Genomic DNA, 20,927 nt, shown 5'->3' with positions numbered 1-20,927 from the left:
GTAGGGGTCGGTGTTCCTGTAGCTCCTCTCTCTGCCTGTAGGGGGCGGTGTTCCTGTAGCTCCTCCCTCTGCCTGTAGGGGGCGGTGTTCCTGTAGCTCCTCTCTCTCCCTGTAGGGGGTGGTGTTCCTGTAGTTCCTCTCTCTCCCTGTAGGGGGTGGTGTTCCTGTAGTTCCTCTCTCTGCCTGTAGGGGTCGGTGTTCCTGTAGCTCCACTCTCTCCCTGTAGGGGGCGGTGTTCCTGTAGCTCCTCTGTCTGCCTGTAGGGGGCGGTGTTCCTGTAGCTCCTCTCTCTGCCTGTAGGGGGCGGTGTTCCTGTAGCTCCTCTCTCTGCCTGTAGGGGGCGGTGTTCCTGTAGCTCCTCTCTCTGCCTGTAGGGGGCGGTGTTCCTGTAGCTCCTCTGTCTGCCTGTAGGGGTCGGTGTTCCTGTAGCTCCTCTCTCTGCCTGTAGGGGGGTGTTCCTGTAGCTCCTCCCTCTGCCTGTAGGGGGCGGTGTTCCTGTAGCTCCTCTCTCTCCCTGTAGGGGTGGTGTTCCTGTAGTTCCTCTCTCTCCCTGTAGGGGGTGGTGTTCCTGTAGTTCCTCTCTCTGCCTGTAGGGGTCGGTGTTCCTGTAGCTCCACTCTCTCCCTGTAGGGGGTGGTGTTCCTGTAATTCCTCTCTCTGCCTGTAGGGGGCGGTGTTCCTGTAGCTCCTCTCTCTCCCTGTAGGGGGTGGTGTTCCTGTAGTTCCTCTCTCTGCCTGTAGGGGGCGGTGTTCCTGTAGCTCCTCTCTCTGCCTGTAGGGGGCGGTGTTCCTGTAGCTCCTCTCTCTGCCTGTAGGGGGCGGTGTTCCTGTAGCTCCTCTCTCTGTCTGTGGGGGCGGTGTTCCTGTAGCTCCTCTGTCTGCCTGTAGGGGCGGTGTTCCTGTAGCTCCTCCCTCTCCCTGTAGGCGGGTGTTACTGTAGCTCCTCTCTCTCCCTGTAGGGGTGGTGTTCCTGTAGTTCCTCTCTCTGCCTGTAGGGGTCGGTGTTCCTGTAGCTCCTCTGTCTGCCTGTAGGGGCGGTGTTCCTGTAGCTCCTCTGTCTGCCTGTAGGGGCGGTGTTCCTGTAGCTTCCCTCTCTGCCTGTAGGGGCGGTGTTCCTGTAGCTCCTCCCTCTGCCTGTAGGGGGCGGTGTTCCTGTAGCTCCTCTCTCTCCCTGTAGGGGGTGGTGTTCCTGTAGTTCCTCTCTCTGTCTGTAGGGGGCGGTGTTCCTGTAGCTCCTCTGTCTGCCTGTAGGGGGCGGTGTTCCTGTAGCTCCTCTGTCTGCCTGTAGGGGGCGGTGTTCCTGTAGCTCCTCTGTCTGCCTGTAGGGGGCGGTGTTCCTGTAGCTTCCCTCTCTGCCTGTAGGGGGCGGTGTGCCTGTAGCTCCTCTGTCTGCCTGTAGGGGGCGGTGTTTTCTAGCTGTCAGCAGTTCCAGCCCAGCACTACCAGTGCTCGTACAGTCAGTACCGCGGAGCTCACGCCCTCTAAAAATGAACAGCTGAGCTTTTTAAATGACTGGATTGAAAAATCAAACACTCTGGTTTGTGCCCACAAACGTTTCTGTTTGCTGTAGTTATGCTAACATGCTAACCACGTCACTACAACTGGAATTCACTTGAAAGCAAGCTAGAGTCTAAATTCTAGACTCTAAGAGTCTAGAATCCTGCTGATCTCAGAAACCTCAGTGCTCATGAAGCCCCATACATCTGTGGAAGCATGGAAATGTCCACGGAATCAAACCGACAACCCTCCGATTAGCTGCTCTTCCTCCAGAGTCACAGCCGGGCTGGTCGATGCTAACGCCGATGGTTTCTGGACAGACGATTGAAAAACAGCGAAGCAGAAACCGTCCAGACAGATGTGTGTGTGTGTGTGTGTGTGTGTGTGTGAGTGTGTGTGTGTGTGTGTGTGTGTGTGTGTGTGTGTGTGTGTGTGTGTGTGTGTGTGTGTGTATTTGTACAGCGTACTCTGAGAGAACCAAAAATAAACGTGTGAAATGAATCAGTGTGGGTACAAAGCACCACTGTGGAGGAGAGGGAGCTCAGCTAGCAGCCGGGATATCTTCATTTACTGTGTGTGTGTGTGTGTGTGTGTGAGAGAGACGTTTCCATGACATCAGAGGGCATCGCATTGACCTCCATTCCTCTCCCCAAACCCTCTGCATGCCCGCCGTCACATCTCTGTCTCTGACCGGGCCGTGCAGTTTCATGGTTAAAGTTATGAGGCCATGTAAACACGTTTGTCCCCGCGACACGAGTAATACCTGCTCACACAGGCGGCAGTGTTCGCCCGCACGCCCGGAGCTTTCTCTCCGTCAGCCTCGGTGATGAAGGACACTCTGTGTAAGTCTGTTTCAGCCACAGAAACCTGCACACTGTGACCTTCTCAGAGTCGCGTGGAAACGGGATCGATTCACCCAGATGACGTAGAGACCTGACTGTGATTCAGCAGCTGCACAAACTCACTGATGGTTCAAAGTCATGAAAACACTTTAACCACAGGTCAAATACAGCTGCTCTCACTTAGCTGGATGTTTTTTGCAGTCGGTAGTAAATAAACTGATATGAAATATAAGCAAGTATAGTTTGTTATGATGAGTCCACAGTGAAGACTGCAGAGCACAAACAGCGACATCACAAAATCGTTGTTAGTTTTAGCTTCTGCTGTCATTACTTTGACTTTATTACTGTAATATCTGCAGAAATACATGAGTGGGACTTTTTACAGTCTGCAGGCACGAACGTGCTCTTCAATCACAACGCAGATTTATTTTTACTGACGCTCTCACGTCTGTCTGAGCGGGAAAAACAGTTCAAAGTGTATTTACAGACGCAGAGTGAGCTTTGTACAAAGACGGGGAGTCGGGGTTTCAGAGATCCACGGGAGGGAGGGACACTCGATCATCGATCCACACACCGCGCTCCACTTCGTCCACGCTGCCGAACACTCACACTCGGGAATCCAGGGAAGAGAAATCAGGATGAGGTTACAGCTACGCTAGCGTGCGGCCTACAAGCATCAGGCGACGAGAGGCTCTGAGCCACTGTTTAAATAGTGGAGAAACGGGATACTGAGCCACAGGTGAGGGATTGTTTGCAGCTGTGTGGGCAAGAGGCGGGAGCCCACAGTAAGCTCCACCCAGACAGGGAGGAGACAGGAGAGAGAGAGAAGCAACAACAAAACCATGTGTCCCACCTGAGCCGACCGGGCAGACGCAGGGACGTGACACCATCTGACCAGATATCAGAGAGTTTATCAGTGTTTTTAATCACATCATCATCATCACTGCAGGAGGTCTCAGGCCTTCATCTGTCTCCTCTTCCTCGTCTCATTCACTTAGCTGGCTGTTGTCTCAGAAGCAGTTAAACGCTGTAATAACCCATAATTGAAAGGTCAGAACTCAAAGTCTCCCCCCCTCCTCCTCACCCTCCTCCTCCTCCTCTCTGACAGATGGAAAGGTGGCCGCCTCATTAATCGACTCCAATCATGTTTGCAGTCCTCTCCAACCAAAACTCATTTCTGTGTTTATTCAGCGTGGCGTGCGAGCTCTTGTCACATTATCCAGTTGTCAGAGCCGGTTAGCCCGGAGCTCACGCACACAGAGACTTTCTAAAGTCGTCAGGCTGAGCCGGTTCCCTCTGACAGACTCGGAAAAAGGCCAATTTTCCAAATGAGAGTGCGCGAGAGCAGCAGCAGCTGGACAAAAGGCGCTCCGATAAAACGAGCTGTAATTACAGCTTTTAACGAGCAAACAGCAATTTCATGGAGAGATACAAACCCAAAGCCTTAATTCACCTCATCAAACCCAACGGAGGAACAACAGCACCACATGAGGAGAGAGATCCAGCAGAAGATGGTCGCGTACACGCCGGGATCATGATGTTTGATTCGTCTCTCTGACATCCTGAGGAAAGCACACAAACAGCGAATCATTAAACCTGATGCAGGCTGTTTTGTGAGGCTTTCAGAGATGTAAGTTGATTTGTTTGCAGCAATATTAACGTACTTATAAAAACAGTGAGCGTACCGTTAATGGCCTGCAGGGGGCGACCTGCCTGCGGCTGCTGCTGTACGCTCAGCACAGCTGGTCACCTGACACAGACATGCAGGTAGTTACAGATTCAAGGTTTCATGTGAACTGACGTGACACTAAACACTCACAGCTGCGTTTCATATGTTAAACAAACATGTTTTTAATAAGAGGCTTTAAAGCAGCAGCACACGAGGACGCTGTGACCTGTGGTGATGTCGCTGTGCGCTGTGTCCATTCAAAGAAAGCTGTCAAAAGCAGGAAAGTCCTGGATGAAGTTTCGTGGAGAGCTTTCAGAGACGAGGCCTCTCTCGGTCTGTCTGGACCCTTCCTCATAAACTCCTTTTCTGTTGGGAAGGGGTCAGAGGTCACGGGATCGATGATCTGTAGGATGTTTTTCCTCTGCGCTCCCTCCACCGTGCATCTGTATCGCGGCTCGTTCCTCTGGTGGTCTGCGGCCGGCTCCTGTGGGCGCCACGTCTGCTGTGTGTTTACAGGACGGTAATTACGTGATGCTTAATTAGCTGCAGTAAAAGGGGCGCTGCGGTCTGGAGATTGGCATCGCTGAGCGGCCGGTCGGCGTCCTCGCGGGGCCAGAGGACGGATGGAGGGAGCGACAGAGGACGTGAGGGAAAGGAGATAGACAGCCGAGCGAGTGAAGGAGATAAGATTGAGTCAGAGCGGCGTGGGAGAGAAGCTCGACCCCGCTGACCCCCGTAAACAAACATTTAGACTGAAGCTGGAAAATAACTGCAGTTTTAACTTGTTTTCTTCTTCTCTCGTCTTTTTCTTTAGATGTCTCTAAGCTGCAGAACCCCAGCAGGAAGCAGTCTGTCTCCAGAAGTCTGAAACATCTCTTCAACTCCTCCAACAAGTTTGTAAAGACACTGAAAAGGTCAGAAGCTGCTTCTCCACGACGAGCCGAGTTCACTGTAACCTTAATCTAGGCTTCCCGTTCTCCTTGTGGCACCAGCATTATGTTCATTGGTTTAGGTGTGGCAGGTGGGAATTCTCGCAGTAGCACCTCAATGTTTTAGTGGAAATATGTGGATCCAGTTCCCATGGGAACCAGCTCAGTGTTGGTGGATGTTGGCATAATCAGGAAAACCCTGATGGACAGAATGTGCAAGAAGATTTGCGAGTTTTCTTGCAGCCGTTTGTGGTGCCCTGCTGGTATCAACAGCATCAGCCCTTCTCCATGAAATCCATGGAAGTAGTTCTCTCGGGTGGAATTTCTTGCGGTAGTCCTGCAGTGACATCAGTGGCTCCAACTTTGCGCCTGAGCTTTTCAGGACTGCTGATTTAGTTTCTTGTGTCATTCTTATTTAAAAGTCTCTGATTGGTTTCAATGACTCACACCACAACATAAAGTTGTTTCAGGAAGTTGAAACCACTGATGTCAGAGCGATGACGGACCACAGCAAGAAAGCTGCAGCAGGAAGCAGAGATGAAGTTTTGCAGACAGAGCAAACGGAATAACAAACATCTTTATCCTAATTTAACTCAGTAAACTAATAAAATGATTGTTTTTCAGACTGAATCTGATTAAACTGTAAAGTGTATCGTTATCCTAAACACGCTAACTTTCCTTTCTATTCACCTGTGTGGACCGTACCATCCTGTGCGTGCAGGGGGATCTACCTGGCGGCTGTGTTCTACCATAAGGACAGTTTACTGGTGACGGCCGAGGAGCAGATCCCCATCGTGGAGGTGGACGACTCGTACAGCAGCTCGCTCATGCAGGACTTCCTGTGGTTCACAAAGGTACACAAATAAAACATCATCTTCATCATCATCGTCGTTTGTCCGGCAGCTTTGAATGACCCCTCTGCTCCTCACAGCCTTTCCTCTCATCATGTGTTTTCTCAGTGATCACAGAGTTTTCACATGAACCTGTATTTATTTCTGCTGCTGGGTCTCGGATGTCTTTTATTCCCAGCAGGCAGCTGGTTTGGACATAAATGTCTGAACAGTTCACGTCTTGTTTCAGGGTTTGGGTCTCCCTCCAGCCTCTCGGTACTCCCACACTTCTCTGTTTGTCCATCACGTCTCTGCTTCTAAAGACTGTGCGGGTTTGAACCTGCGAGTCTGGTCTAGAAAAATGAGTCAGGAGGTTCAGCAGTAATGAACCAAATCACCCGCTGCAGCGCTACAACCTGCAAGTCTGCTGTAACTGAAGGGCTTCTGTAGGGACGCTGCCAGTGTGACCAGTGTGACCAGTGTGTGCGAGCTGGAGTCACAATGGCTGCTTCAGCCCTCAGGAGAAGAGGGTGGAGGAGGAACAGCAAAGGATTAAAGTCTGTTAATGGACAGTTTTTCACACGGCGTGTCTCTGATGTCAACTTCCTGTTTGTGTGTCTGCAGCTGTCCTGCATGTGGGAGGACGTCCGGTGGCTGAGACAGAGCATGTCGGTGTCCATGTCGTCGTCCTCCACCCTGCAGGCCAGGCACAAGATGCTCACGGCCGCCGGCCAGCTGCAGGTCAGGAAACCGACCAATCAGCTTCAGTGAAATCACATGACACAGAGACTGCGCGGTTCAGCCGGCACAAACCTTCAAAGTCCAAAGTGACGTCTGACAGGCCGAGCGTGCCCAGAGCCTGCTCCGTCTCAGACCTGTAATCCTGTAATGTTTACCTCCACCTGCAGAACCTCCTGGGAACCCACAACCTGGGTCGGGTCCACTACGAGCCCATCAAGGATCGCCATGGCAACGTGCTGCTGGTGACGATCCGCGACACGGAGAGCCAGCACTCGCTGTTCAGCGGGAAGTGGATGCAGGTGACCAAACTGCAAAGTCAGAGGAAGTCTCTGTCCACGCCCGAAGAGCCCTACGCTCTCGACATCCTCATCATCACCATACAGGTGAGGGACAGGCGATTTCAGCATTCAGTCAAGCACAAGTCACCTGACAGGAAGTAAAGTCCTGAATTTAACCCGTTTCTGTTTCTGCCCTTCAGGACATTTTGGCGTACCAGCGGCGCAGCACCCACCGGCTCGCCCCGGGACTCTACCTGGGCTACCTGAAGCTCAGCAGCTCCGTGGACCAGATCAAGGTCCTGGTGTCCCAGCGGACCCCCAACATGCTCTGCCACACCCGCGTACGAGACAACGCCAACGTGTCCAGGTACGCTCGCGTCACAGAGCTTACCTTAGTGCTGAATAACAGCTGCAGTGAATGAGACGAGTGCACGAAAGCATCAAGGCTGGACGAGGGTGGGAGATGGGGTCAGCAGCGGGGTCGGCTCTCAGGAGCTGAGAGGTGGAGGGAGGAATGTTTCCAAGCTGTTTCATGACAGTGAGGTCGCTCGCTCTCAGACTGTGGGGGTTTTGAATGGCGAGCTCTCAGTTTGGTGCTGTTTCCATGTGAAATGCAGAGCGAACGCTCTGTGGATGGTTTGTTCCTGCGGCAGCACACGTGGCTGAAATCCAATGAGGGCGGCTGAGTCGCTTCAGACGTCTGATTAGGATGGCCGCCCGGGGCCTGGAAAACTGGAAGGGGATCCCGGGGTTGACCCAGAACATGCTGGGGGAATACCTCATCTGGCCTGCGAGCACCTTGGAATCATCTGGGGATATCTGGAAAGTTTCACTGGCAAAAAGGGCGTGTGCAGCTCCCTCATTAGTCTGTCACCAGTGTAACTCGACTTTGGAGAAACAGAAGAAACAAAGGAAGGAACATAAAAGGAAACAAGTAACAAAGAGACTAAAGAAGAGAAGAAAATAGACCAAGGAAGAAAAACACAAGAGAAGGAACAACAAAGTTGTGAAGGAAGGAAAGGAGAATCTGACAAGCTAGGAAAGGAAGGAAGGAAGTGATGAAGGATCTAACGAAGGAGGGAACTAACGATGAAAAGAGGGAACTGACTTGAATCTGGCAGCGTTACCTCGTGAGCTCCAGCAGAAGAAAGAAGATCCGAGGTGGTTCCTACTGTGAGCTAAAGTCAGTCTGAGATGTTCGGTGTGTCCTCGCTGGTCGGGCTGATCGAGCATCAACGTCGTATTCCTGCTCGCCGACTTCTGAGAATATGTGCGAGCTCGGCAGCACGGCATGGTCGAGGAATTAGAAGAAACGGGAGAGAAAACAGCTGCTGCTGTGTTTTTGAGCGTGTGAGTCGGTGTGCAGATGAAGCTGGTGTTGATTTGTCAGTTTCGGTTAGCCGAGGCGAGCAGAGACCCCGCCCAGAGCGCAGGAAGTCTCTGACAGTGTCAGTGAACCGCCTCTTTCTGTCACGGTTCTCGGTCCGTTGGACCCAGTATTTTGAGTTGTTATGGTTTGGTTTTATTTTGAATGATGGATTATTCTTTATGTTCCTCTGGTTCTTTGTGTTTCAGTTATCTTGGTGTTTTGGATTGTTTTCTCATTCTCTTGTTGTGATGATGATGATGATGATGATGATTATTAGTTTCATGTTTCAGTTATCCATGTTTTAGGAATTGTGGTTTCATTTATAGTTCAGTTCCATGTGTCATTTTCTGTCTGTCTCTCTGTGTTGAGTCCGCGTCTTTGTGTAGTGATTTCTTGCTTCCTGTTTTATTGTGAAGGTCTGCGTCTCATGTGAGTGTGTTCAGTTTGACCTCTTGTCTCGTCTTGTTGATTATCCCTGTGTTTCTCTGTGTGTATCCACCCTGTCCCTTCCTGTGTTCTCCCTGCTGTCACCGTCTTGTACCGTCGTCTACCTTGCTTCATGTTTGAGTTCCAGTTCGTATTCAGTAGTTTAGTTGTTTCCAGTATAGTTTAGTGTGATCTCTGTTTGCTGTTTTTCCACTGTGCCGTGTATTCAATAAACCACCTTCACACCTTTACAAGTGCCTGCAATTGGATCCTCCTTTATCATCTCCACACGGCTCATCTCACTCGTCGTGACACTTTCTGTCTGTACTGTCCAATCAGAGAGGAGTGGGACTGGATCCAGATGCTGGCAGCCGCAGGAGAGAAGGACCGCAATGAGGAGGACGGCCAGGAGGCGGAGCCCCGGGCAGAAAGCCACGCCCCTTTACTGTACTATGAGCTGCAGACGGCGATCAAGTCCCTGCTGAAACTCATCAACCTACCTCTGCACCAGGTACGCACACCTCACTTACTTCAGCTCACAGCCCGCGGCTACGGCCAGAGTTACTCTGTACTTATATTACTTACAAATACTTACAGGTAGGAACACTCGAACAACAGTAAACAGTCAGGTTTGTACAGGAAACAACAAAGTAATGGAGTAGCAGTACTGTGTAGTTGTTTAAGGCAGTGCATGAGTAAATGTTATTTATTTATGTTTTACAGGAACAGAGAGAAATTATTCTTCACTTTAAAGTACTGTGTACCTGTGCTGTACTTTTCAGGGTGTTAATAATGATGACGAGCACGATGGATGTTCACTTATTTTACCCACATTCGTGTGATGACTCCTACAGCAGCTGACACTAAATAAATAAATCCAGCGTACTTACAGGATATTACAGTTTATATATTACTTACAGAATAATTGTTTCCTTTTCCTTTAAAAACCTGACTTGTTACCTCCTTATGCTCCGATCTTATGAAGCTGGGTGGAGACGTGACGGAGAGAAGCAAAGAAAGGGTTCAAGTGTAAAATCAGCCAGTAGTCATGTGACAGGTGTTCTCTAACCTGCAGAGGAAACTTCTGATTTCCGGCCTGCAGACGACGTTTTACTGGAATCACTTTATTATTATTATTATTTTACACGTTAATGATGCTCATTGGAAATGATTTTACTTTTATTAGCAGACACTGAAGTACAGTGTGTGTGTGTGTGTGTGTGTGTGTGTCTGTGCGTGTGTGTGTGTGTGTGTGTGTGTCTGTCTGTGTGTGCAGGCCCGTCACTTCCGGCTCTACAGTCAGGAGGTGGTGGAGCTCGGTCACGGCGTCTCCTTCCTGCTGCTGCTGCCCGCCGCCGATGACGTTTGCTCCGCCCCTGGACAGTCCAACCCCTACACCCCGCTGTCGGGGTTCCTCCACCTGCCCCTGCAGATGTTCGAACTCGGTAAGAGCACGCACCAGCACGTTACATTGGTTTGATGGCACAGTGACTTGGTGGATCTAAAAAGTGGAGTAGACGGCGCTGCTGAGAATGAAGCAGCGGCGAGGTTCGTGAGCACGGAGAGGCTGAGAACGACCCACTCTGGCGTTTATAAGAGACGGAGCGTCGTCCAGAGCTGGAGACGCTGGGAAACACGGTGAACACGTTAGAAGCTACCAAGCAGAACTTTCAAGACCACGAGCTCAATGAAAGGTCCAACAAGACGACTGCAGAAGGACTGAAGAACAGGGAATGTGGAACGCCATCTCCAGGTTTTAGGAACTCTAACGTTCCAATCAGGCTGTAACCAGGGAGCGAGCGTGTATAGAAACATCACAGAGCAGCAGCTCTTACAGGAAATCTTCAGCCAACTGTCCCGCAGCCCTGAGCAGCTCTGAGGCGGGCTCTCGGGTTTACGGACTCGCTGTGCAGACGTCCGGCAGAGCTCCGGGCTTTTATTGTGGCGGCACAGACGCTCAGGTCCGTCTGCAGAGCCGAGCATTAAATCACTCTGCAGCCAATCACACTGAACAACACTCGCTCCGTGTACGTGCTGCTGCTCGCCGGGCCTGCCGAGGCAGACCGCCGCGATGCTTTGAGTCTCCTCTCTCACGTTTCCCCCTTTCCGTTCTCTCCTCAGTGCACTTCTGCACCTACAAAGAGAAGTTCATCAGCCTGTACTGCCGCCTGTCCTCCGTCCTCGACCTGGACGCCCTTATTACCCAGCAGGCACTGCGGGAGGCCATCACTGACGGCGAGGTGGCCACGGCCAAGCAGAGGCATCAGCTCATCCTGGACTACATCCAGGTAACTTTGGTCGTCTTTAACCTCTTGACGTGTTGTATGAATTTTCCCAGCATGCATTTCACACACTCATCATCACCTTCAGGTTTAAAGTTCTCACAGACGACGAGTTTTCTGATTTGTACCTGAGACGCTGTGGCTCAGGTTTAGTCCAGGTTCTTCGTCATTGGTTCCTTCAGCTGTCTCTCTGGTTTGTGGCGCTTCATCCTGAGGAGAGCGTGCTCTGTAACGTCCTCATATTTCAGCTCGTCGTGTAAGATGAAGCAGATATTTGTAGCCTTTGTCCTGGAGCAGGTCAGCGGCTCTCTGCGACAGTTTGGAAAAGGTCTGCTTGGTAGTTTATGGAACCGTGTGACGCTAACCAGGCTGTGAAACATTCAGGGAAGAATTTTCTGAAAGATGTGGGAAAAATTCCTGAAATGAAAGTGTGAAACCAAAACACTGCAGCGCTGTGAGTCAGCTGACCTGGAATCTGGCGGTTTGGTTTATTCATCAGATTAAAACGACCTTGAGGCTTGTAAACGTCTCCGCGGCGTGAACGCCGATGTTAATCGCCCGACAGCTCATCAAACAGCCTTCGTGTAATAAATCTGATCATCTTTATGATTTTATTTCATATCCAGTTTTTCTCTGAGAAGCAAACAAACTGAAAGCAGACGAGTCTGTGATCGACGTTTATGGAGGCAACAAAGAGTCAGTGCTGTTAAACAGTTTGTTTCTCTGCTCTTGAAAAGCTCGCGGCCGCCGCCATCAATGGAGGCCGACCGCTAAACCACAAGGGCTGGCTCCGATCGCAGCGCTGCCAGAGTGTGTGAGACCGTCGTCTCGCTCTCCGGCTGTCATCCGTACGCTCGGAAAAAAGTCGACTCCGACCACAAAATGCTTGGAAAATAAAAGCCGTCAGAGCGCGTGGAGGGGTGGAGCCTCCGTCAGGCGTCCTGAGGACAGGTCATCACTTTAACTGTGAACGGGTCCAAAACTCTTTATTATGGTTATGTCCACAGCCTGAGCACATCTGTGACAACAGCTGGTTTCAACATTTAATCGCTCCCACGTTATCACGTACACAAACGTTACAGGAGTGACTGATTTATTACAAAGTTCACACACTCGAGTCAGACTCCAGTCTGATTGGACAGTTAGACTCACCTGCAGTGATGGAGAGCAGATCGATCACAGTTCCTGTTGATCGGCCGTCTTCGTCCCGTCAGTGAGCCCGTATCGCTGGTCTTCATCAGGAAGTCAAGTTTCTGTTTGAGGAAGCAGGTTTGGCTCAGGAGGAAACAGAAGCGCTAGACGGGCGTCGCTGCGGTAACCGGACACAGATGCTGAGGTTTGTGGGAAGCGACGCTGAGCAGAGCGCGGCGTATCTGCCTGCGTCGCTCTTGGTGTGAAATCGTGGAGCTGCTGTCAGTCTGATCGGCTGCAGATGGAAACTTCATCTTCAGCTCGGGAAGCTCGTCACCGCACAGCTCTCGCCCTGAAGCTCCACGCCACCCCGATCTGCGTGAAACCTCCAGCTCGGCATCTTATCTGCGGTGCAACCACTTCCAACTGTCTGATTTCTTCTTACTACCGTGCAGCTTTGCAGATTCTTTGTCACAACCAATTTAAGAGAATTTGTGGCGCTCAACAAATTTCCCGGAGGTCTGAACGCAGGATGACTTTTGCTTATATATTTCTTTAAATGTAATAAAACTGGACCTGATGGATGTGATGGCTCAGCCCAGTTTGTCCCACTGATACTGCAGAAAGACAGCTCCAGCTTATACGAGGCCTCTTCAGTCAGACTGTGGTGCGTTTTTGCACGCGGTAATCACACGGGCGCGGCCCAAAACACCGAGACTCGGCTCCAAACGAACTCCAGTTTGTTAAAGGTGAGAACGTGATCCGATCCATCCGACCCAACACCAGGTATGTGCTGCCAGTCTGAGCCTTCAATGACACTGTGAGCGAGCTCCAGGCGACATGGGGAGGAAAAACTCACTTTTAACAGGAAGAAACCTCCAACAGAACCAGGCTCAGAGTTTAGGGCCAATCAGCAGACTGAACCGGCTCACCTGGTTTAGTTTTCTGTGTGTGAAAACCGAACTCATCCAAAGATACGGAGCAGAGGAAAGACAGAGGAATGAAACAAACCAATCAGAAACTGACAACATCTGTCCAGAGACAGTAAACCAATCAGAAGCCTTTATTTGTAGGACGTTGGCATCTTTTATGTACCTGCACCAGGGCGCGGGCTCAGGTGTGACTTTGCCCTTTGTTGTCGAAGCATTCATCATTTCTTTGGCGTGTTGTGTTTAGATTTGACGATAAGAAGCTGCAGATGAGCAGCAGACTCGCGCTGCGTCGCTTCATTTCCTGTGGATGCGGCGTGGGGCTGATGTAATGGCTCACATCGATCCGGGCTCAGCAGCAGCTCTTTGTAAACACTCGGCAGAGACGTGCCGCCGCACTCTGTGGGACGAGCAGGAATCTCCTTCGTGTTTTCCTCGCAGCAAACTCACCGCATTCTTTCCAGCCGAGTCATCGCCGCTGTCCGTCTCCCCGCCGTGTGTGTCGGCGGTTGGCTGACTCTGTGAGGACCGCGGCGAGCCTCTGCGCTCTCTGACAGCAGGCTAATTGCTGCTAATCACACTTTACTCCCGTCCAAAGAAAACACGTTTCTCACTGTTTCCAGAGGATTTTTGTGTGATCGGATCAGCAGTTTAACCATTAATGAAGAAATCCTGTCACTTACATATAACACATGTTTATATAAGAGCACAATACAAAACAGAGAAATCCACAGTAATATGTCACTTCAGCTAAACGGATGAGAGTGTATAATAATCTTTGTTTGTTTCTGTGGTTTCTTTGTTTTGGACTTTTTCAGACAAATATTCATAATAAGCTGTGATGATCCCACTGAGAGCTCAGAGCCCACAGCTGAAAGGCTGATGAGGCCATTTTCTCTTTAAAGTGGTCGTTTTTACGTCTTTTCCACTGGAACAGCACAAACTAATTACAAGCTGATGGATTCTAACAGCTTTTCCGTTTCTGGGCTGAACTGCAAGTTATTTGTATAAAGTGTTTTTAACCTTCCAGCCAAATTAGACTTTACCGAGTGGACGTGGATCCGCCACCAGGTCACCAGCAGTTTGTATACAAATATAATTGTTCTCCATGTCTTCATCACATGTTAAACAAAGTGCAGGAAACACGGTACGGTTTTTCCTAAAACAGCTGAGATCTCAATGTTGTTGTTAGGAGTGTTACACAGGAACGCTGAGGTGCTCGTGGTGGGACGGGATGTACTCAGCTGATGGCGTGGATCCATCACTCCAGAGCCAGTGGGTAAAACTTTGCCGTGGAAGCGTCACCGTAGAGGCGGGTGGTGGTCAGATCAGTGGGATCAAAAAGCAGGCGGAGCTGCTCTGCAGGACCAATAGGACGAAGAGTACAGCCGATTAGACTAAAGCTGATTGTGACATCAGCTGATCGCTTTTTGAGCTCGTGCACATTTGCCTCCTTTTGTTCCACCGGAGGCACATGTTGACGTTACCTTTGTGCACAGAGCGTGCGCGCCACAGAAAAACTGTCATTCATGTTTGTTTGATAGTGTTAGAGGCGGAGCCTGTGACTGAGCCCTGACTCCTATTCATAAAGTTCCACTTCGACAGCTGAACTCAAAAGTCCCGTTAAATACATGAATTTACTTTTCAGCGTTAGTAATGTTGTTATGACAAAAAGAAACCCAGTAAAATCTCTCACAGCAGAACCAAACTTCATAATCAGTCGACGGCTTCAGTTATCACAGTGGTTATCGCCTGATGCCATTTAAAGATGAATAGGTCATCAGAAAAGCGCTCTGGTATTTGAGTAAAGCTGTAACTCCTGCTGTGCTCCATGCAGATCCCATCGAGCTGTTTTTGAGGGCTAAACTTGTTTTTTCTGCGTCTCTGTAGCAACTGGACGAGATGCGGCGGGACCTTCGCTGGATTACGGACGCCCTACAATACGCCCGCTACAAGCAGCCTCGAGGCGGCGTGCCCATCACCTGCTTGGTGGATGCCAGCGTTCCTGAGAGCGACTCCGGTCAACAGAAGACTGACTCCACTTCCTCAAACATGGACTACCTGCCCACACCGTCTCCTTCCCCAGAGCTCCGGCGGAGGAAAGCCATCAGCGGTGAGGCATCGCTCAACAATTTAAACTTCGGGAAAACAAAAAAGACTCAAAGCTAATGTTGCACGTTCCTCTGTCTTCTAGAGTCGCTGCTGGGCTCAGATGAAGATGCGTCCTCGGAGGTGTTCCTGCCCACAGACAGCGACTATGACTCCAGCGATGCCCTGAGCCCCCGTGACCTGGATCTGCTCTATTCTCCGGGCCAGGATCTGTCCCAGCAGGCCCTGCACTCGCTGGGCGGCAGCGCCCCGGACGTGCTCCAAATCAACGAGCTCCGGTGATTAGTGCGCTTTCTTTAACCATGCATCATGTGTGTGCACTGTAGATCAGAGTCAGTCCACAGCACAGTGTTGTTACCTTCGGCCTGCACTGGGGTGCTTCAGCACCTGACTAGGATGCGCCCTGCACACCTGGTATGGTTATCACAGGCCCACCCTCAGAGTCACATGACGTTTAGTTTTCTCGTTTTTTGTTTTCGTCTGAAGTTTTCATTTCTTTAGATTTTAGTTTCTTTGAGTTGTCGAGGATCAGTATCAATCCTCCAGGTCCTCCATGTTGTTAAAGTAATCTGATTACTTTCCTCATGGTTTACACTTAGGTACAGCGTGTGCCCGGCTAAAGACCTCCCCCTCTCGCCCGTGGTGAAGGATCCTAAGGATGCTCCCCTCTCCTCACCTCTCCTCCCTCGCTCGCCCTCTCGCTCTCGAACCCTGCCCACCTCCCCCTCCCTCCCCCTCTCCCCCAGATTCTCCAAAGATCTTCCCCTATCCCTGCCCCTCTCCCCGGCTCTGTCTGACACCACCCGGACTCTGGAGGGCCTCTCGCTCTCAAAGAGCCACCATGAGGGCCTCGCCCCCATCCGGACCCTCGCCAACCCACCTGCCAAACGCAAGCTCCTGTCCAGGAGCCACCGCGGGCAGTACTTCAGCGGGCCCCAGCGCTGGCTCAGGGGCCACAGCGGGGAGAGTCACACCGGATCGTTGTCAGAGGGAATCTACACCAAGCAGCTCGACCCCGACCTGCCCCTGCCGGGGGACCTGCCCTCCCCAGACGGCACCACCTACGTCAGCCACGCTTCCTGTGTCCTGGAGAGCCGCAAAAGCCGACACCGGGAGCTGCGACCACACGTTCGCAGGATATTCGTTGAGCCCTGCAAAGAGCTGTCACCGGGCCACGAGAGGAGGGGGTGGGAGGAGGAGGAGCAGGGGGCAGTGGTGATGGAGAAGGTGAGGGCCGCAGGTGTGTCGGTGGTCGTGGAGGGGGAGGAGCCAGAGGGAGCCACCGCCCAGGAGGTGGACTCGGATGACCAAACCAACGCCCAGGTGTCGGAGATCCTCAGCAGCACGCTTTAAGGAAGAAGTTCTTCAGACACATGTAGGTACTACCGAAACCAACAAGGCATGATGTCACTTCCTGTTCTCTACTTAAGCAGCTTTTCATGATTCATAGTTCATAATAATCCTTCTTTATCTTGTAGTCTGCATTCCAACCTCTGTCTGAAACAAGCTGTTTTAGCTCCTCCCCTTTTAAGCAAACACTCTTCTGATTGGTTACCCCTCACAAACAGAAGTTCTGAACAGTAGGTGAGCGGGGCCATGTAACTGCAGTGTTTAGATTACTAAAAAACCCCTCACAGGCTCAAAATCAACAGTTTGAGCTTTGATTAGAAGATTCTTAGAAATTATTATTGAGCTCATCCTTTAAATTCTTTGAAATGATTACTTGCTCACGATCAATATAAACATCCAATACTGGAACAGTCGACAGTTGTGAGAAACTATTTGTTTATACTGTCGACCTGCGGAGTCGCCCCCTGCTGGACATTAGAAAGAATGCAGGTTTCAGATCCGTCATTATTCACATCTCACCTAATTATTCCCCGCCCTTCCTTTTTCTACCACAGTGATGATTGGCTGGGTGCGTTGCTGACGAGCTGCCCTCCGACCTCCGCAGATTGTAAACTCAACTAAAGTTGCTGGTTCAACTCTGCCAAGCCTCAGAACCCATGGCATCGACTGTTACCCAGGAAAAAAATCAATGCAACGACAAACCAAGCACTGCTTCTCCGACCAGGAACTTTGCACACGACTCTGCATGTCGACCAACAAAAAAATAAAAGAAAAAAAGGTGGTTTGATTGATTGTTGCTCTTAAGAAAAAATCCCCAGTTTAGAGTTATTTTCTCGGCCCCGCCCTCAGAGCATGGATCCCCTCCCTCGACTTGAATGTACGGTTCAGCCTGTTTGTTCGTGGCCGCCTGTGACGAACCAATCCCGTCTTTCAATCACTGTTGTTCTGAGCTGCTCCTGTGTGCTGTCCTGGTGTTAAAAAAAAGAAATTACATATAAATATATTAATCCCTGAGTGTTGAGCACGGAAACTGCCTCAGTCACTAAACAAAGACCACTAAAACCTTAAAACATGAAGTATTTTTATATTCTCGGGTTTAAAGACCAACTATTTTACCTGGAATGTGGATGACTAGTCGGAGCTGTATTTTGTTGGCATGAAGTAGTCTGTAGTGTTGTTTTTGTTTGTTTTAATCTTTGACTGAAGCTTTACGTCCATTTTGTGCTTCCTTTCTTGTTCAGCATGACGATGTCAGGGAGTCTGGGGGTTTCGGTTTATCCTTCGCCTTCGCCGTGCGGTCAGACCTGGCGGTGTTTGTGCTGTCTTTGTTGACTTCTTGTTCCGCTTCTTCCACAATGGCGGTGTTTACTCTTCTGTTTTTTTCTTTTTTACTTAAAACCTGCAGCAGCTCCATCTGTGTTATAGAGAAGTGATGTAGAGTGGAGAGCGGTTTGAACATGCACAGATTCTTAACGTATGCACAGTATTTTAAAAGTGCATTTTTAACGTTTGCACAAAGCAATTATGGAATTAAAGCTAATTAAATATTTGATTAAATTGGGCATTAACTCTGGCAGCTTCTACCACAGTGACTGTACAAAGGTCAGTTTAATGTCCTACAAAGAGTTGACGATAAAGCGTCAATTTACAGGTTTGATTCTTTCTCCAGATGATCTTTAGTGATGTCTGAAGATTTCAGCTTTACAACCAGACGTGCACTAAATGTACCAACACGTTTCTGCTGCAGCTGCCTCGTTATCACAGCTCACTGTGTAGTTAAATAATATATTAGTTTTCATACTGAGAGTTACAGAGAAGATCGTTACCAAAATCATGTTTGTGCTAAAGGTTATCGCCAATATCTGAATGGAAGCTGAAGTCATTTAAAAATCAGGATTATTGAGGTTTCTCGCATGATGTCATGAACACGTTGCTGAAGAGTCGTCTGCCGTGGACGTGATGCAACCACCATGGTTACTATGGAAATGTGTATTCCTAAACTGATTGGCCCTGGTTCCTGAGGTCTTTGGTTGAAATGGGTTGCTGAGACGGTGGAACACCAAAAACATCTTAGCGTCTTGTTGCTCACAGATTGTCTGTAGTTTTTCAAGTTTGCTAACTGTTAGCCCGGCTGTATTAAAACTTGAAAAAGTGCGATGCGAACCAGAAATGATGGAGAAGGTTTGTGTCATACTTTTAGTTTCACTACAGCTGGACGGTGTTTGTAGACAGGTCTGTTTCTTCCATTCAGACTAAGACTGCAGCAACATGTTAGGAACCAAAGTAATCACAAGTAACTTTTTGCCAGACAGTTGGAGAATGCACATTTTCCCTAGCAAGGGTTAGTTACCACTGACCGGGCAGTAGACCTGCGTGGCTGACACTAGTAATCATTTACTCCTCGCAACTGGTCTGGAAATGATCAGGAAACAACTGGTGGTTGGCAGATGGTTTCAGACTGGCCTCAAGTCTTGTAATTTTCTACGCTGACTCCATGATTGTCACGTGTCTAAAATGGTGAACAAGTCACATGGTTAAACCTCAGTAACCTGTCATTTCATAGGCTAAAGTTCCCTAAAAAAAATCCAAAGAACGTGATGTTTATCTTTTGGCTCCACATGACGACAAAACAAATGCTCGTGTTAGAGCACTAGCTAGCATTAGCCAGAGGAAACACCAGTTTTATGTAATGAACATAGGTTAGCCAAACAGGAATATCAGATAATTGTACGATCTATTCACTATTTTAACACATTCAATTTAGTTACTTAAGGTACAGCTAGCTAAACTAACGTGGACCGTTTGCTAATGTTATTGTGGGCAAAAACTGTGAATCCTAATTAGCCAGCTAGCAAAATTATCAGCTGAAAAATTATAAAGTCTAAGACGATTGAGTTGAACCAAAAGCATCAAATTAAAAGATGTGGTAACGTAGAGTGATGAAAGGCAGGGTGGTTAGCCAGCTAGCTGTAACGTCACACCGGCTATTCAGTGGAGTTTAAACATTTACTGCATTTTCTGTCAGGACTAACAAAGGTCTCCTGGATCTAATAAACAAAAAGCCTGCCAACAGTTCTGAAGCTTGACACGAGACATGATTTTGGTATCGAACGTCTGACTGTCAGCATTAGGCTACGTCCTCATGTACACGGGTATTTTTTAAAGCAAGGATTTCTCTTTGAAAAATATCAAGAGCGTGCCAGCAGGTGGCGATATAAGCCTCACTGTATAAAATTGCTGGCAGCTCAAAAGCCTATAAACAATAATTGTTAACTTATAGACCAAAAGACACAGAAAAAGTGACATTAACTAAATGCCCGCGTACATGTGGACAGGACCTTAAGCTAAACCAGTTTATTACAATTTAAATTTTGTTTTTGTACCTGTGGCCATCACATCTTCTGATTATGTACTAGCAAAATTAATAAAAACTGATTGTAGTCATTCGAGTATTTGACCTGAAAATTTAAACCACCGCATGTTGTACTGTGAATTTTGATAGCTCTACAAAAAGACTGTCATGTTTGTGTTTAGCTGTCGTCGTTCACGTTAAACACCTATCCTAGTTTTAGTTTCCTTGTGTACGAGTACAGGACGACGCCAGTTAACGCTACATTAGAAATGTCATTTCCATCCACGCTATATCAAACTCAAAAACACATCGAACAGGGAAAATTTTCTCTCTATTTTTTTTATTTGAATTTAATGCTTGAATTGAAAACATGAAAGCTGGATGGAAACTTGGCTGATGACTACAAAGGTGTTGGCTACAGCTATGGAAATAAAAGTTGTAATAAACAGCAGGAAGGAGACAGTTTCACTTCATTTGTCATTAAAGTAATGAAAGCAGCAGCCGGGTGACTCGCTCCACAGTAAGTTGAGTTTATTGATTTTGAGGCTCCTGTTTGTCTCACAAAGGCTTTTATTCTGAAAGGCTGAACGCCTAAACTTTGTTTGTTTTTATTTATTTCACTCTGTCTTCATGTTTTCCTTCTGCTGTTTTTATCACGTCTGGTATTTTGTCGTGATGTGCGGACTCAGAAACGCCGAGTCGACCTTCTGTCTGTATATTTTTGGATCACCTCCATTTATCTAAAAATGCCTTTTGCGTTCACTTTAATGCCACTTTATTTATTTGCAGCAGACGTTGATGACGTGTTTTTTATGGACTGCTTTACGAAAAGTGTTCATGCATTTTGACATTTTGCAACCTCACAGGAATGGATGTATTTTACCAGCTGAAATAAACTTTGTCTCATGTTGATGTCGTGCACTTCAACCTGCCACCTGCTGTTTGTGAGGTTTGTGCACCGTGCCCGTGGCATTCTGGGTAAACAACATTCTTTATTCCTTAGGTGGTGTGTTCAGTCACAGCTTTGCTTCAGAAAGCTCGGGTTTAACGCAGCCTCAGTCTGGATTAGGTCTGGTTTAACGTTGACTCTAAATCAGGCTTTATACCGGCTGCCATCGGGCTTAATGTAAGTGTAATAAAGTTTTTCAGTTGGGAATAATGTCAGCGTTCAATCTGATTTAAAGCTTAACTTT

The 20,927-nt window shown here is 48.8% G+C and overlaps 1 protein-coding gene across 6 annotated transcripts in view; it reads left to right on the top strand.

Annotated features, from left to right (window-relative positions):
- ankfn1 (ankyrin repeat and fibronectin type III domain containing 1) overlaps window positions 1-20,666 on the top strand; it is a 77,871-nt gene extending 57,205 nt beyond the window's left edge. For all 6 annotated transcript variants that reach the window (XM_039616181.1, XM_039616182.1, XM_039616179.1 and 3 more), the window contains 12 exons: window positions 4,823-4,922; window positions 5,659-5,791; window positions 6,392-6,508; window positions 6,676-6,891; window positions 6,987-7,153; window positions 8,921-9,092; window positions 9,858-10,026; window positions 10,703-10,869; window positions 14,814-15,036; window positions 15,118-15,310; window positions 15,632-16,407; window positions 16,937-20,666. In XM_039616181.1, coding sequence (XP_039472115.1) covers window positions 4,823-4,922; window positions 5,659-5,791; window positions 6,392-6,508; window positions 6,676-6,891; window positions 6,987-7,153; window positions 8,921-9,092; window positions 9,858-10,026; window positions 10,703-10,869; window positions 14,814-15,036; window positions 15,118-15,310; window positions 15,632-16,385 — 2,411 coding nt within the window. In that variant the 3' untranslated portion in view covers window positions 16,386-16,407; window positions 16,937-20,666. The remainder of the gene's footprint in view (window positions 1-4,822; window positions 4,923-5,658; window positions 5,792-6,391; window positions 6,509-6,675; window positions 6,892-6,986; window positions 7,154-8,920; window positions 9,093-9,857; window positions 10,027-10,702; window positions 10,870-14,813; window positions 15,037-15,117; window positions 15,311-15,631; window positions 16,408-16,936) is intronic.
- The last annotated feature ends 261 nt before the right edge of the window (window positions 20,667-20,927 follow it).

Source organism: Oreochromis aureus, linkage group 8, assembly GCF_013358895.1.
Source record: "Oreochromis aureus strain Israel breed Guangdong linkage group 8, ZZ_aureus, whole genome shotgun sequence".
Taxonomy (NCBI): domain Eukaryota; kingdom Metazoa; phylum Chordata; class Actinopteri; order Cichliformes; family Cichlidae; genus Oreochromis; species Oreochromis aureus.
This window is presented reverse-complemented; position numbering and strand designations above follow the sequence as displayed.